General features: G+C 40.1%; 1 protein-coding gene across 1 annotated transcript in view; it reads right to left on the reverse strand.

Annotated features, from left to right (window-relative positions):
• SYNE2 (spectrin repeat containing nuclear envelope protein 2) overlaps nucleotides 1-14,551 on the reverse strand; it is a 263,282-nt gene that overhangs the window by 104,819 nt on the left and 143,912 nt on the right. Inside the window, exons 63-66 of the mRNA XM_063289046.1 lie at nucleotides 9,903-10,079; nucleotides 5,184-5,258; nucleotides 3,802-3,864; nucleotides 1,970-2,209 (exon numbers count right to left, since the gene is read on the reverse strand). Coding sequence (XP_063145116.1) covers nucleotides 1,970-2,209; nucleotides 3,802-3,864; nucleotides 5,184-5,258; nucleotides 9,903-10,079 — 555 coding nt within the window. The remainder of the gene's footprint in view (nucleotides 1-1,969; nucleotides 2,210-3,801; nucleotides 3,865-5,183; nucleotides 5,259-9,902; nucleotides 10,080-14,551) is intronic.

Raw genomic sequence — 14,551 nt, forward strand, 5'->3', positions numbered from 1 at the left:
CTGGGTTGGCCAACAGGAGCAGAATGTCTGTGTTAAGGACACCTTGGAAAATGTTCAGATGGACCAACGGGACAGCAAGAGGCCTGGAAGCCAAGTTTTAAGGAGAACCACTGAAAGCATAATGTGAGAAAAATAAGGGCAGCAGCAACATTTGTTATCCACTGATAAAGTTTTCAAAATCACCAAGCAGTAGGGAAAATGATTCCTGTCTCTGACATGCTCAGCCCAATGATCAGCCACAGAGGCAAGTAAACCCTAAGGGTGTTGCTGAAATAATTTGGGATGTTCTTTTTTTAAAAGCAGGCTTCAAAGGCAAAGGTGAATTGTGTACAGGCTCATAATTATTAGTTTTTTATAGAGCCCTTATTATTTTCACTGAGTATTTTTAGCAGGTAAGTTGTACCAAGTAGGGTTCCTTTTTAGTGGGTTTTGTGATACCCTATCTTACTCATCACAAGAGATACTAGAGTCTTCAGTTATCTAATCAAGAATGAGATAAAGAGACCTGTGTATGTTGTTCTGGGGTCCAACAAAAACAAAAAATTAGAATCCAAATTCTGTATCACTACTCCCCCAAATATTGTGCATGAATGATACAAGTTAAGGATGCTTGTTCCAGTTCCGTCCTCTCCTGCTTCAAAAACAACTTTGGTGATGCTTAGTACAAAAGCCCAACTGTAAGTAATTTACTGTAAGTAAATCCGTAAGTAATTTGTTCTGAAACATTCTGTTTGCAGAAAATTGCCCACAAAGAATAGAAAGATCAGCAGCACTTTCAATCCTCTTCTAAAACTGTACTTTTACAAAAAAAGAAAAAGCCCTCATACCTAGCTTTTCTGGGAAAAGTGGCATGCATTAACCCCACAAAAGGGGTAACAATGCCTGACATCTTCATCTAATTCTGTCAACGAAGTTATACTTTTCTTTTGTGCTTAAAAAATCATGATCGAAAGGAGCTAAGCACAAACACCCTTGTACCAACTTCTCTGGAATGTGACAGGCTTCATGCATCTATCAAGGTGTCTATGCCTGAAAATTTCATCTAGCTTTGTAATTGGAGTACAGTCCTATCATCAGATAGTGTAGTCCTATCCTGGAAAAGGTCTGGGGTTTTTCATTTGGCACTGTCCATGTAGTTTATCCACCTTCATCACAATAAGGACTAGAAGCATGATTAAGTTTGTGGGTATTTCATTTGGCGCTGTCCATGTAGTTTAAAACCCACTTTTATGGTAATGCTGACTAGAATGTTGACAGGTTTTTTAAAAGTATTAACTGGAATTCCAGGTTGTCGATTTCATACCCTTATAAAAGACACTGCCTGGAGGACTTAGTGTCAGGGGACAACAAGGCCAGCATCTTGGAGGGGTGTACTTGTAATTAGCACAAAGCACCTTATTGTATCTGCAAGGCATTTGAGTTTTAGCACCTGGGGGCCTGAGAGATGTAGAAGCAGCAGTCAAAATGTGTTTAACAAAATATATCACGCTGCTTCAGAGTATTTGTGTAGGAGTTAGTTTTCATAATCTGACCTGAGTTCACAGTCCTGGTTACTCCAAAACTTATTTACCTCATAGCATTTCAGATGGGAAGCATCATACTGTTACTGCTACTGCTAAATAACTAAGAACTGGAAACACTTGCTGATCAGCTGTAAAATATCTGGCCAGTAGACCCCGGTCTATGTCCCACCCATTCCTGTTCAGGGATGAGACTGAGCTAAGACTGAGATTGATTTGTCATGTAATGCCTGCCCAAGGTAGCAGAAATTGGTTGAGCCAAGAGCATTGGGAAATGAATCTTGCTACGCCCCTTAAAACTAATCCATCCAATTGTGGCTTACTACAGGAGCATTTCAAACAGAACAAGGAGTAAAAGTAGTGGAGTCATTAGGTACTAAGTAGAGACACCTAAAAGAAAGCTGACGGTTTACAAAAGGCAGCAGTGAAGTTTAGCCAGTTCCTCTTACCTGGCATGCAGCTAGATGCTGCTCCACCGACTGCTGCATTTGGCGGATCTGGGCTTTTGATCCTAGAGACTCTTTAACTTGATCGAGCCACACTTCCAGCTCAGCAATCTGAGCCTGGCACACATGGAGGACCTGAGCAGGCTCAGAGTCGGGTCTAACTGTGTCCTCGGTGGCCTTTGTGTTGCTCAGTGATCTCCATAAGCACTCGGGAGGGTTGGTGACTTGGGTGGAAGATTTGCCCTGAAAGAAAGAAGAGCCGAATTCTCCAGGATATATGAAACCTAAAGCAGTCAGCGTGTGCTCAGAAAGCAGCATGAATTCGAGCACTCTGCCAAATGGGATTTTATATATAGGTATATATATATTAAAAAAGGAAAGGAAGCAGAAAGAAAGAGAAAGTAATCTCAACTGCCAGCAACAGCCCGTGATCCAGCACAACAGGCTTCTCAGCAACTCATTTGCATTTCCACAGGTAGAGCTGACGAAACAGGAAGTTGGCTGATTCATAGCTTATTATTAAATGCTATCCCACAGGACATACGGAGAGGTGTTTTTCTAGTGCTTGTCAGTTAAGATTCCAGGCACTGCATTTCAGAGCTGGACCACAGGCCCCAGAGTAAATATTTACATACTGCTTTTGAAGTTTAGTCTCAAACAACATTTATTCAAAATAAAATAAAATAAAATAAAATCCTAACCGAAAAAGGGGAGATTTTCTTTCTTTACAAAAGAGAAGGCTGTCAAATCAGGTCTGTAAAAATTTTTTTGCAGAGATTCAAGCAACATCATACCATCCTCCCTGCCCTCAAGAGCCATTTAGCATTTTATGACAAGCAAGTACGCTTAATTCTCTCTTAATTCTACCCTTCCCCCCTTTTGAAAAGGTTTTTGGCATTCTCCCAAGTCTGCTAATAAATCCCTCTTGTGTTTCATGGGTGTAAGGCTGAAGTATTCGTAGCTGGAAGGGTGGAAATGCAACCAGCCTACCTCTTTAGAACCTAAAGTCCCACTTGGGTTCCTCCCTCAGATTCTCTTGCCAGATGAGTGTATCTGGGTAGTGATTAGAAATGGGCCTCTCTCAGTAGTTGGCACCCCTTAGGACTGCCCGCCCTAAACATCTCCATCATTGGCTAAGGTCTTTTCAGTGCCAGGTAAAGAACTGTCTTATTTTTTCCAGGCATTCTAGAAAACTATTTTAGTGCTTTTAGACTAAACCCTCTGATTTATCCTCTACTATTTGTTTTAGCCTGTACTCCTGTACATGTTCTAGTTCTATTTTATGATGCTTTTAATAACACAGGACCATGTACTTTTGGGTAGTTTTTAAAACTGAAAGGAATCATAAATAATAATAATAATTATTATTATATCTCAAAAAAATAAATTACATTGTTTTAACTAGTCCTGAATTTACTACTGATCAGTTTAATAAATAACCACTAGATTGTGTGTCAGTCCTGTCTTTTGCAAGGTTGTGCAATGCCCTCACACCTCCACTTATCTTTTTTCTTAACTAAAACTATGGATTAATCATGAATAGACCAATATGCGGAGTATCTGAATATAAACACTCTGGATTATTGTTCAGAAACTTTAATTAACTCAGAATGCTGGATGAGGAGGATAATAGTTATACTGTAAGTCAACACATCTGGAAAGCTCCAAGTTGGGGAAAACTCTTTCTGATTCTATACACAATTCAATACAATCTATCAATAGCTGGGAAATATATCTGCTTCTTTTGATTTTGGTTTTCCAAGAATAAGTAGGAAATTGTTATATTTTCAAATAGCAATCTATAATTTTAACTCTTTAATAGCCACGATGCCTACCTTGGTTGGACTGTCAAGAGGGTCCTCATTGCCCATCATCTCTGTGGTGTCAGTATCTACCTCCTGTGAAGGAAGTGAGAGAGACAGATTTTCTTTTTCTGTGGAGTTGCCCACTGCTATTATTCTTCCGTCAAAGATGCAGCCACCTAATGTTAGATGTTCATCTACCAATGTAACTGCAGATGCTGGACACAAAGCCACCAAGTGATCCTAAGGACAGGATTCTGAATCACTCTGAAACTCACAGGAATGCGAAAAACTGCAGCAATATTGTTCATGGATTGTCCATATTATGAGTTACTGTTAAATTCTATTCTCCATACGTAAAGCCATAAATAACTGTAATTCTGCCCCTGCATTCCTTCTTGCTCTGATAAAGCACCCCCAGGCAATAAAACAGTTAATGAAAACAATTCATAATTATGGAGGATATTCTGGATATAAAATTAATGTTCAGAAAATAAAAATAGTTGGCATTAGTTTTTGTTTTAGATGGTTTCTCTAAAGCTACATCACAGCCTGCTTCTCTGAGTTAGGTCATGAAAGCAATGGCAGTGGAGACTTTAGACTGAAGATGCGTACCAGACCTTTCAGTCATATTTTGTTTCAAGAACAACTTGAAGGGCTTGCAGGAGAGACATAGATCTCACTGCAACCTCAGATTAAAACTCCCTTCCTCACTAGTGGGAGTCACCCTTTGCATCTACCAAAAACAGAATAGATTTGAATGCATTTGCCAAAGTGAGGGCAATGGCCAAACACTTTCGCATCTTTCCACAAATGTTATGGAGTTGCCAAATGAGGGTACTGAAAGCTTTTCCGCACACTACCCTTAGGTTTGGTCCCATATGGATTGAATTTATTTATTCCATTAATTAATTTATAGATTGCCCAACTCCTAAACAATTCTGGGCAGCTCACAACTAAAAACATGTAACAAATACAACCAACTGGAAGGGCAAAATACCAAAACAAAGCCAAAACAGATCAGACCAAAACAAAACAAAACAGAGTAAAATAAAAAGGGGTCCCACAATCACCCTGTCTCCAAGGTATGGGAGAAAAACCAGCTCCTCAATAATGTCCTAATGACATAAGGGTGGGAGCCACCCAAATCTCAAATTTATAACACTGACATAATCAAAATGTGCATTTAAGAAGAAAGACAATTCTGACCATGCTGCTTGTTTCTAAAGTTATCACTATAATTAAATTAAACCCTAATTAAATTTGAAAAATAAATAAATAAATAAAGTAGCAGCCCCTGCCATAACTAACTTGCCCACTGAAATTATTGTAAAGAATTTGCCCTAGATAATTTCACTGCCTACTTTTAATTCTCTAATAAGTCTCAGCTCCATTGCACTCCACAGTGTACTTACTTCATTGTGGAACGAACTGTCTTCAGCTTCCTCAACCAAAGAAGGTAAAAGAGCCAGGGAGCCTCGCTTTTTGGGCTGTAGCATACAGAGAAAGAAACACCTCAGTTATTGCAGCAGCCCTTTAATATGTCCTCTCTGACTGTCATGAGTAAGGATGGCGAGCAGGGGGCTCCCATCCAGGCTGTAAAGCGCATGCGTAGCACTGAGGAATTAGGTAGCCATTCCAAGAGACACCGATCGGGCCCGCCTTAACCTTTGGGGTTTATATGTCTGGGTTTTTCCCACACTTCTTCAGTTTGTTAGGATTTCTGTTATGTAGCAGTAATAAAACACTAGAGACCTGTTCCTTGTCTCAGTGTGGTTCCTGGCTGTTAGGACACTGACATTTAATATGCATGTTTCTCAAAAGTAATAAGAAATAATCAAATCAGGTGATTTTGTGGGCATGATCTCATTAAAGTTATAGAAATCTGTTTATTGTACAATGCTTCTAGTCTTTCAGTTATAACACATTTTTCAGATCCCTGCACTTTTTTTTTACAGCTATATTAAGTTGTTCTACATTTTACTTTAACTTCTATTGCACTTTCATTTTCATAGAAACACAGGATGGAAGGGTTGGAAGGGACCTTGTATGTCATCTACTCCAATCCCACTCCCTAGGACAGGAATCCACTCCTGCAAGTTTTACCTGGCAGAAAATTGAATTGACAAGAGAACCCTAGCTATGGTAGGATGTAAATGTAGTTAAGTTTGTGAATTCATGAAGTACTTTTAAATTCCATGAATTTAAATGAGAGAAGTTAAATTGTTTAACTAAATCTGGGGGTCCTCCTGGACTCACGGCTCCTGCTCAAAGAGCAGGTGGCAGTCGTGGCCAGGAGGGCCTTTGCACAGCTTCGTGTTGTGCGCTAGTTACGCCCTTTCCTGGATCAGGAGGCCCTTCGAACAGTCACTCATGCCCTTGTTATCTCCCATATAGACTACTGCAATGTGCTCTACATGGGGCTACCCTTGAAGAGTATCTGGAAGCTACAGCTGGTCCAGAACACAGCCGCACAGGTTATTTCTGGTGCCCCTAGATGGGCACACATAACACCTCTACTGCATGAGCTGCATTGGGTACCAGTCTGCTTCCGGATCCAATTCAAGGTGTTGGTTATCACCTTTAAAGCCCTATATGGCATAGGGCCAGGTTACCTGAGGGACTGCCTCTTCCCTATTACATCAACCTGTCCCACCCGATCATGCAGAGAGGGCATGTTGTGGACCCCATCTACAAGATAATTTTGTTTGGTGGGGTTCAGGAAGCGGGCCTTCTCTGCAGTAGCTCCCTCCCTGTGGAACACACTGCCCCCAGAGGTGAGGTTAGCCCCATCGCTCCTGACTTTTCAGAGGAACCTGAAGACTTGGTTCTGCCATCTTGCTTGGGGCGGAGAAGGGAGTAGCTCCGCTTCAGGATGGCTGGCACCCTAGAGCACTCCTCACCTACACAAACTGTGTTAGATCTTGCCACTTGGACTTTATTTTTACTCTTAACTTTATAGTTAATTATTGGTGTTTATATTTTTATACCTTGCATTGTATTTTATATTTATTGTTTTTATTCATTACTTTTGTTGTAAACCGCCCAGAGTCCCTCTGGTGGGAGGAGATGGGTGGTGACAAATTTGATAAATAAAATAAAATAAAATAAAGTAAAACAAAACAACCAGATTAAAATATTTTTAACATTGGCAAGATTATAGGTAATGGATTCAACAGAGTCTGGGAAATTCTGATCGATGCCAATTCAGCAACCCAACTGCTTACACTATCAGTGCTTTCAGGATACTTTCCCAGTCCAATACCTTCTAGACACCACGGGACTGCAACTGAGAATTTTCAGCTAATTAACAACCCACCAAATCTGGTAAGTGCCTAGTTGGGGTGTCAAGAAATTTTATCTCCTCATCTTCCTGCTAGCTCTAAATGCTCCTCATTTCCCATCTACCAGCTGATGGAAGAAAAAAAGAGAATTCAAGCAGTAAAACTCTCAGCACTCCCAAGGATTTTTTGTGTCTCCCTAAGATAGACTGTCCATTGCAAAATGTATCATGACACAAACCCTGTAATTGATGTATTTGTATCTGATACTGGGACACAAGTACAAATGGGTGGGCTTTGTTTCCCATTGTCACTGTGTGCATGCTGTCATATTTCATCATCATGACTAGCAGTGGATGCCTGGTTATACTTGTTGAGGTTTTCCTACTAATAGATTAAGCTGCTATTGTACCTAATCATTTTGGCCGGGTGAAAAGGTTGCAATTGATTGTCTTCTCTCACGTGCTTCATGCAAATCACCTGGGGGAGGAAACCTGCCGGGACTTTTTCTTACTTCCTCTTTTTTTTTCCTCTGTCGGCAATGTAGCCAAGCAAGGCTTGCTCCAGGGGAGCTAAGTCCTTTAAATATGTTTTGCTTTTGTTTTGCTTTCTGTAAATAAATTATTTTTATAGAAATGCTTGGTGTGTGACTTTTTTGACCTCTCCTGGGCTAAAGGCTTTCCCAGCAACTGCCAACAATACTGTGGTATCTTAATCCCTCAATCAGGATCATTGAAAATGGCATTATTTCTTTACCTATTAAAAAGTCTTGAGGAACTAATCAGTAATGTCCTTTATTTTTATGTTTAATTTGATGTTACAACCATTGGCTTTTCCTTTTAGGCAATCAAGGGACATTCTGGACATAAAAGTGACTGGAATTCAACATGAATTGTTATTATATACTGATAATATATCTTATTGATAAATATGAATGCTGTTTACCAAAATTCATACTAATATAGTCCAACACTTTGGTAAATTGTCAGCCCTCCGAAATAGGCAAGATCAAGGAACAGACACAGCAGAGGTTCAGGAATGCTATTTATTATTGTAGGGTATAATAACAGAATCTGAAAGCCTATCCAAAATCTTCAGTGCCCTTTTTAAAGCAACAAAGTCAAGGCAGAACTGTTCTGAGTCTCTTTCTCATGCTTTCCACTTTTCCAGGCCTGAGCAACTTCTTCCCTTGCTTTCCTCCTTCTCAAGGCCAGAGTTAAAGTCCTCTATTATAATTAGGTTATTTAAATAACTAGAGTAAGCCTCATATATGTCCTAGAGTCTTTAATGTATCTATGGAAATCTATAAAAATGATGGTTTTACATGGTGTTTCAGTTTCTTCAACATGAAATAATTATTCCAGGAAATATGTCTTTATTTGTAGATGTAGATATTTTGAATTGCTTATCTCAGAGTAACACAGACATAAACTGATGGTTAAAAGTTCCAGCGCATTTATGGCAAAACTTAAATGTTATAGAAATGCTTTCTTACTTTAAGGCTAATATATAAACTTAGAAAGATCCCTATGTTAATGCCTTAAAGATATTCAAATATATTAATGCCTTAAAGATATTCAAATTATTATTTAATATTAAATTATTAAGAAATATGTTATTAGACAGTCACCTTTCCTCCCCCAAGTATTTAAGCTATGGCTTTTGTATAATGATGAGGTCTTTAATTTTCCTGATTTTCAGCACTGTCACTAGGTATATATTCTGACCTTTTCTTTATGGAATTCAAATTTAAAAAATGACTATTATATAACCTGTCTCATATCCTGGCTTGGTTCCTTTTTAAATTTTAAATGTTGTCCTATTTCTAGCATAGAAAGTTGCCAAGACACACTTGGAAGATGCTGAGATGGAAGAATAATTTTGACTCCTATTTTCACAATATATGTACACCTGGGGATAACCCCAGTTTGAAAATAGTACCACACACACACACACACAAACACCTCTATGTATGCATTTTAGAGTTTATGAGTTAATGCGGATATTAATACTTTGAATCATCTTATTGCCAATCAAGTTTTTAATGACTTGAATAATTGCAAGAGAACCTGGATTGTCTAAAACAGCCCATGAATGATTTTTAATATTTCTGACTGGTTTACTCGTTTGAGTGATTAAAAATGATGAAACATGCAGTGAATGGTCTCTGGTCGGATTAAGGGCTGTCCATATACTCTGTTAGCAGGAAAGCAGCATAACGTTGCTCTCTGCAGTAGGCAGAATTCCACAAAAGGTGAGATTGAACAGTGGATGACCATGGAACACCAAATGGGGAGTGACTGAAAAAAAAAGATCTTTGTTACATTCCAGATATGTTGAAATCTGGCTGAGAATTCTGGGATCTATAGACCCTCCTAATATGTGCATACTGATTTGGGACAGTATCACTGTGTAAAATAAGACTTTTGTTTCTTTTTGAGTTACAGTTAATAAATCCTTAATTTTCTAACAAACTGAAAATAATTTTAATACCCTGTTCATTAGAATATAACTTTTAAATCTAAAATTAACTCTCTCATAAAAAAACACATTCTTAGGTCTAAGTTTTTTTCTGATTTTCTATAAGAAGAAATAATGTTGACATCGTACATTTACCCCTTTCTTTCAGACAATGATATGGATTATAAAAGAAGAAATGCACAACATAACGACAACGTGCCATGCAGGAAGGTCTGCCCCACCTTCTGAGCAGCTGGGAATAAAACCAACAAAGGATACCATTTTGGGTGGCAGCCTTGTATCTTTGGAACTGAGTTGCCCTCGTTAAAAATATCCTAACATATTCTATGTATGTCTGACCATATTTCCATGAAACCATTTGAAGGGACTTACCTGCAACTCAACAGCACTTCCATTTTTCTCTGGTGATTCTAAGTCACTGTCCTCAGCTTCAGGTAGTTCTTGATTCTGGTGCAGTTCCACCAAGGCATTCTTCATAGTTGTTAGAATACCCTCTTTCTGTTGGCACAGCAGGGCAATCTGTCGCTTTACTCTTTCCACCTCCTCACCCTACAGAACAATGATATTGAGGTATGACATTTCTCATGGAAGTGGGAACATGAAAGAAAAGGAAATTGTGAACCGTTGGTGACATCTTACTGTAGCATGATTTGCATGGCTTTCTTGGGGTGACTTCTTTGCACCAAAGCATTTTCTTAGCACTGCTGAAAACCAGGCCAAGGGACCCAATACAAACTTTAAAGCCTGCTGGATCCGCATACAGCCAGCCATAGCTTAAGAGGGAAGATACATTTAGAAACTGAACAGCACTCTGAACATTCATAGTTGCCTGCTTGTATTTGGGAGGTGCATTCCTGGAGGGCAAGTGGTCAGGAGTTCTTGTGGGACAGATGGCATGCAGTTCACTCATAATACTATGCAAGGCAGGTTAATTAAGATAGAAGCATCACTTCCTGTAACTCTGGAAGAGGTTTTTTTTTTCTTAAAACACTTTTCCTCTTTCAAGTGGGAAAGACTGGGAAATTAGCAGAAATGAACTTTTCATATAAGACAACAAAAACATGTCCTAATAAAATACAGGTAAGCCTTCCACTCCTACTCTGTGCCTGCAACCTTGCCAAGGATAATTTGCATAAGATGGATATCCTTTAACTTAATAATGGGGTAATTAAATAATACATTTTAATTAGGGCTGTATCCTATGCATATGACAGGAAGATTTGCTATTGTCAGTGCAATTTGAGGGTCAAAAGCATTCCCAATGAGCACAATTCTAGTGGAAAGGCAGGATATAGATCAAGCAAATAGATTACATGAAGTAATTACTACCTGGCTTTTTCACCTCTCTCATCTTCAAAATGTTTGGGCTGCTCTTTTTTATTTTAATCTATTATTCCATTTCTTGCTTCATATAAATGTCTGTTACGTAGGGGGCAAGGCTACAGGACCATCTACAGGGCTGTGGTGAGGAGTATTCATGCTACCTGATGGATAAAGATACTTGGATTTGCTCGAAGTAGGCCTTCACCTGGGCAAATCCAAGTGAGTTCCCTGGGGCACAGTCTTGTTCAGTTATCTAGACTGAGTACAATCCTGTGACTCCTGAGGAAGTGGACAAGGTTCCCCAAACTGTCAGCTCAGCCACTTGTTTGTTAGACCCTGGTGACTCCTGAGTTGTCAAAGCAGCCTGGGAGGTGATCAGAGGGTGGACTCTTTGAGGGAGCAAGGGGGTCCCTCTGGCCTCAAACAAGGCAGTGGTACACCCACTTCTCAAGAGACCATTGCTGGACTCCTCTATCCTGGACAATTATCATCCAGTTTCCAATCTTCCCTTTGTGGGAAACATTGTGGAGAAGGTGGTCGGGTGGCAGCTATGTACAGAGGATCTTGAAGTGAAATAGATTACCTACATCTGTTTCAGTCAGGTTTCCAACCAAGGTACAGCACGTAGATAGTGTTCGTTGTGCTTGTTAATTACCTTTGGCAGAGCCAGGATGGGGGTGGTGCTCCTTGATCTCTCAGTGGCTTTTGATACTATCAACCATGGGTATTAGAAATGGGGGCACTGTGTTGCAGTTGTTCACCTCCTTCCTCAGTAGTTGTTTCTAGCCAGAGTTGACAGGAAGGGAGAGACTGTGCCTGTGACCCTCATGTATGAGGTATCTCATGGTATGACACCCTCCCCCACTCCTGCTTAAGATCTACATGAAACTGCTGGGTGAGGTCATATGTCAGTTTGGGGTTTGGTATCATCAGTGCATGGATAAAAGCCTAATATGCATCTCAACTGTGGGCTGGGTAGATGACACTGTCAACGTACTAACTCAGTGCCTGGAGACTATTATGGTCTGGATGTGGAGGAAAAGACTTCAGCTCAATCCTAACAAAGCTGGATAGCTATGGCTGTAGCTATTTGGGTCCCCAGGGTTGAGGACATTTTTACATTGGTCTTGGATAGGGTTGTAGTTCCCCATTTGAGACTGATTGGGAATTTGGGGGTTCCACAATTGGAAGGCCCTTCAGACAGTTCCTTATGCCTTGGTCACCTCACAATTGGACTACTGCAATGCACTCTACATAGGACTGCACTTGAAGACCATCCAGAAGCTACAGCTGGTGCAGAACGCACAGGCACAAGCAGTAACAGGCACTTCTTGTTATAACCATGTGTCACTGCAGCTACACGAGCTGCATTGGTTGCCAGTTGGCTTCTGGGTGCAACCAATTGGGTGCTGGTCATTACCTCTAAATCCCTTCATGGCATGGGGCCTGGTTATCCATGGGAACACCTGTCTCCAATAGTTTCTTCCTGTCCAGTGCATTTGGGCAGAGTGGGTGTGCTCCAAATCCCCTCAATTAAATGCTGTCATCTTGTAGAACAAAGAAAGCATGCCTTCCCTGTCGCTGTCCCTCTGAAACAGCATATCCCCAGAGATACATATGGTGTCCATTCTTTTAGGATTCAGGAAGGCTCTTAAGACCTGACTCTGTTCCCAGGCCTGGGGTTAGCATATTAGTGGAGCCCTTGCTCCATTTTTGGATGTTATGGTTGCTTTTCTCCAGCTATTATCCTCTATTATGCTCTGTTATGTGTTCAATTGTGCTTTGGATGTTGTAAGCCATCCAGAGTCTTTTGGAGTGGGGCAGCTATAATAAATCTAAATAATAATAATCAACTTGCATCTGTTTAGCTCAGAGGAAGTAGGGTTCCAATAGTATGGTTCCAAATGACTGTCATATGTGAATGAGGACATTAGAAGTGTGTGGGTGGCAGGGCTATTGGGAGAAGTCTCTCCCTTTCCCTGACTAGCACTTCTCCTGCAAATGTCCCCTTGCAAAATGGGTTCCAACATTTGAAGTGGTTTCTAAAGTTTGCACTAATTATAACTAACTAAAACACATGCAAAGTGGTCTTAAGATCTGGAGAAATCAATGCCTGAAGATACCTCAGCATAAGAAGCATTGTATAGAAGAGAAAAGCAGATAAAGAGAAATGGCTAACATATCAAGACTTCCTCATACAGGAGGATAGAGAAATTAAGATGAAGTCAGGAGAATAGTTGACTGCAGAAGGACATAGTTTTTAATTGTTTTCATACACACCGTTAAAAGAAAGGTTTAATATGCATAAAAAGGCAACTGGAATTGAAAAACATGGATTTCAATGGAATTTGAAATTGAATTATGAACAAATGATGAACATAAAATAGCAAAAATGTATAAACTTTTGTTAAGATTTGAAACAGAAAAAGAACAGGTTAAAGACTGCATGACAAAATAGGCTATTAATTTTGAATATAACATAGAGATGGACGCTTGGGAGACGCTTTTATAAAATGAGGTATTGTTGGTATATGACACCAGAGAAATGATCAAAAATGTATAAAGGTATTTCAAACCAGGGTTGGAAATGTGAAAAACATGAGGGGTCATTTTATCATGCATGGTGGACTGGTGAGACAGCTAAGAAATTTTGGATACAAATTCATATTATGATGCAAAGGATTTTAAAAATTAATACTGCGAAGAAACCAAAACACTTTTTATTGGGAGTTATGGGCAATGAATTAGAAAAACTCATGGTAGATTGATTTTGTCTTCAGCAAAGAATCGTTACCTTGTCGTGGTGCTGGAGCTTGAGCACCTCAATGATGCCATGAGCTAAACTGTGAAGGGCCACCCAAGATGGGAAGGTCATGAGAGAGAGGTCAGACTAAATGCGATCCCTGGGGAAGGTAATGGCAACCCACCCCAGTATTCTTGCCATGAAAACTAAATGGATCAGTACAACCAGAGATATGTCGGTATACCATTGGAATATGAGACTCCCAGGTCGGAAGATGGTCAAAATGCTACTGGGGAGGAACAGAGGATGCTACTGGGGAGGAACAGAGTTCAACTAGCCCCAGATGTGATTATGCAGCTAGCTCAAAGCCGAAAGGATGGCTAGCGGCCAACGGTGCTGGTGGTGAACGGCAAATCTGATGTTCTAAGGATCGACACACCATTGGAATCTGGAATGTAAGATCTATGAGCCAGGGCAAATTGGATGTGGTTATTGGTGAGATGTCAAGATTCAAGATAGACATTTTGGGCATCAGTGAACTGAAATGGACTGGAATGGGCCACTTCACATCAGATGACCACCAGATCTACTACTGTGGACAAGAGGACCACAGAAGAAATGGAGTAGCCTTCATAATTAATAGTAAAGTGGCTAAAGCAGTGCTTGGATACAATCCAAAAAATGATACAATGATCTCAGTTCAAATTCAGGGCAAGCCATCTAACATCACAGTGATCCAAATATATGCCCAGCCACAGATGCTGAAGAAGCTGAAGTAGAGCAGTTCTATGAGGATCTGCAGCACCTACTGGACAACACGCCTAAAAGAGATGTTATTTTCATCACGGGAGACTGGAATGCTAAGGTGGGCAGTCAGATGACACCTGGAATTATAGGTAAGGATGGCCTGGGAGAACAAAATGAAGCAGGACGCAGGCTGATAGAATTTTGCCAA

This window comes from Candoia aspera, chromosome 1 (assembly GCF_035149785.1).
Source record: "Candoia aspera isolate rCanAsp1 chromosome 1, rCanAsp1.hap2, whole genome shotgun sequence".
In the NCBI taxonomy this organism is placed as follows: Eukaryota; Metazoa; Chordata; class Lepidosauria; order Squamata; family Boidae; genus Candoia; species Candoia aspera.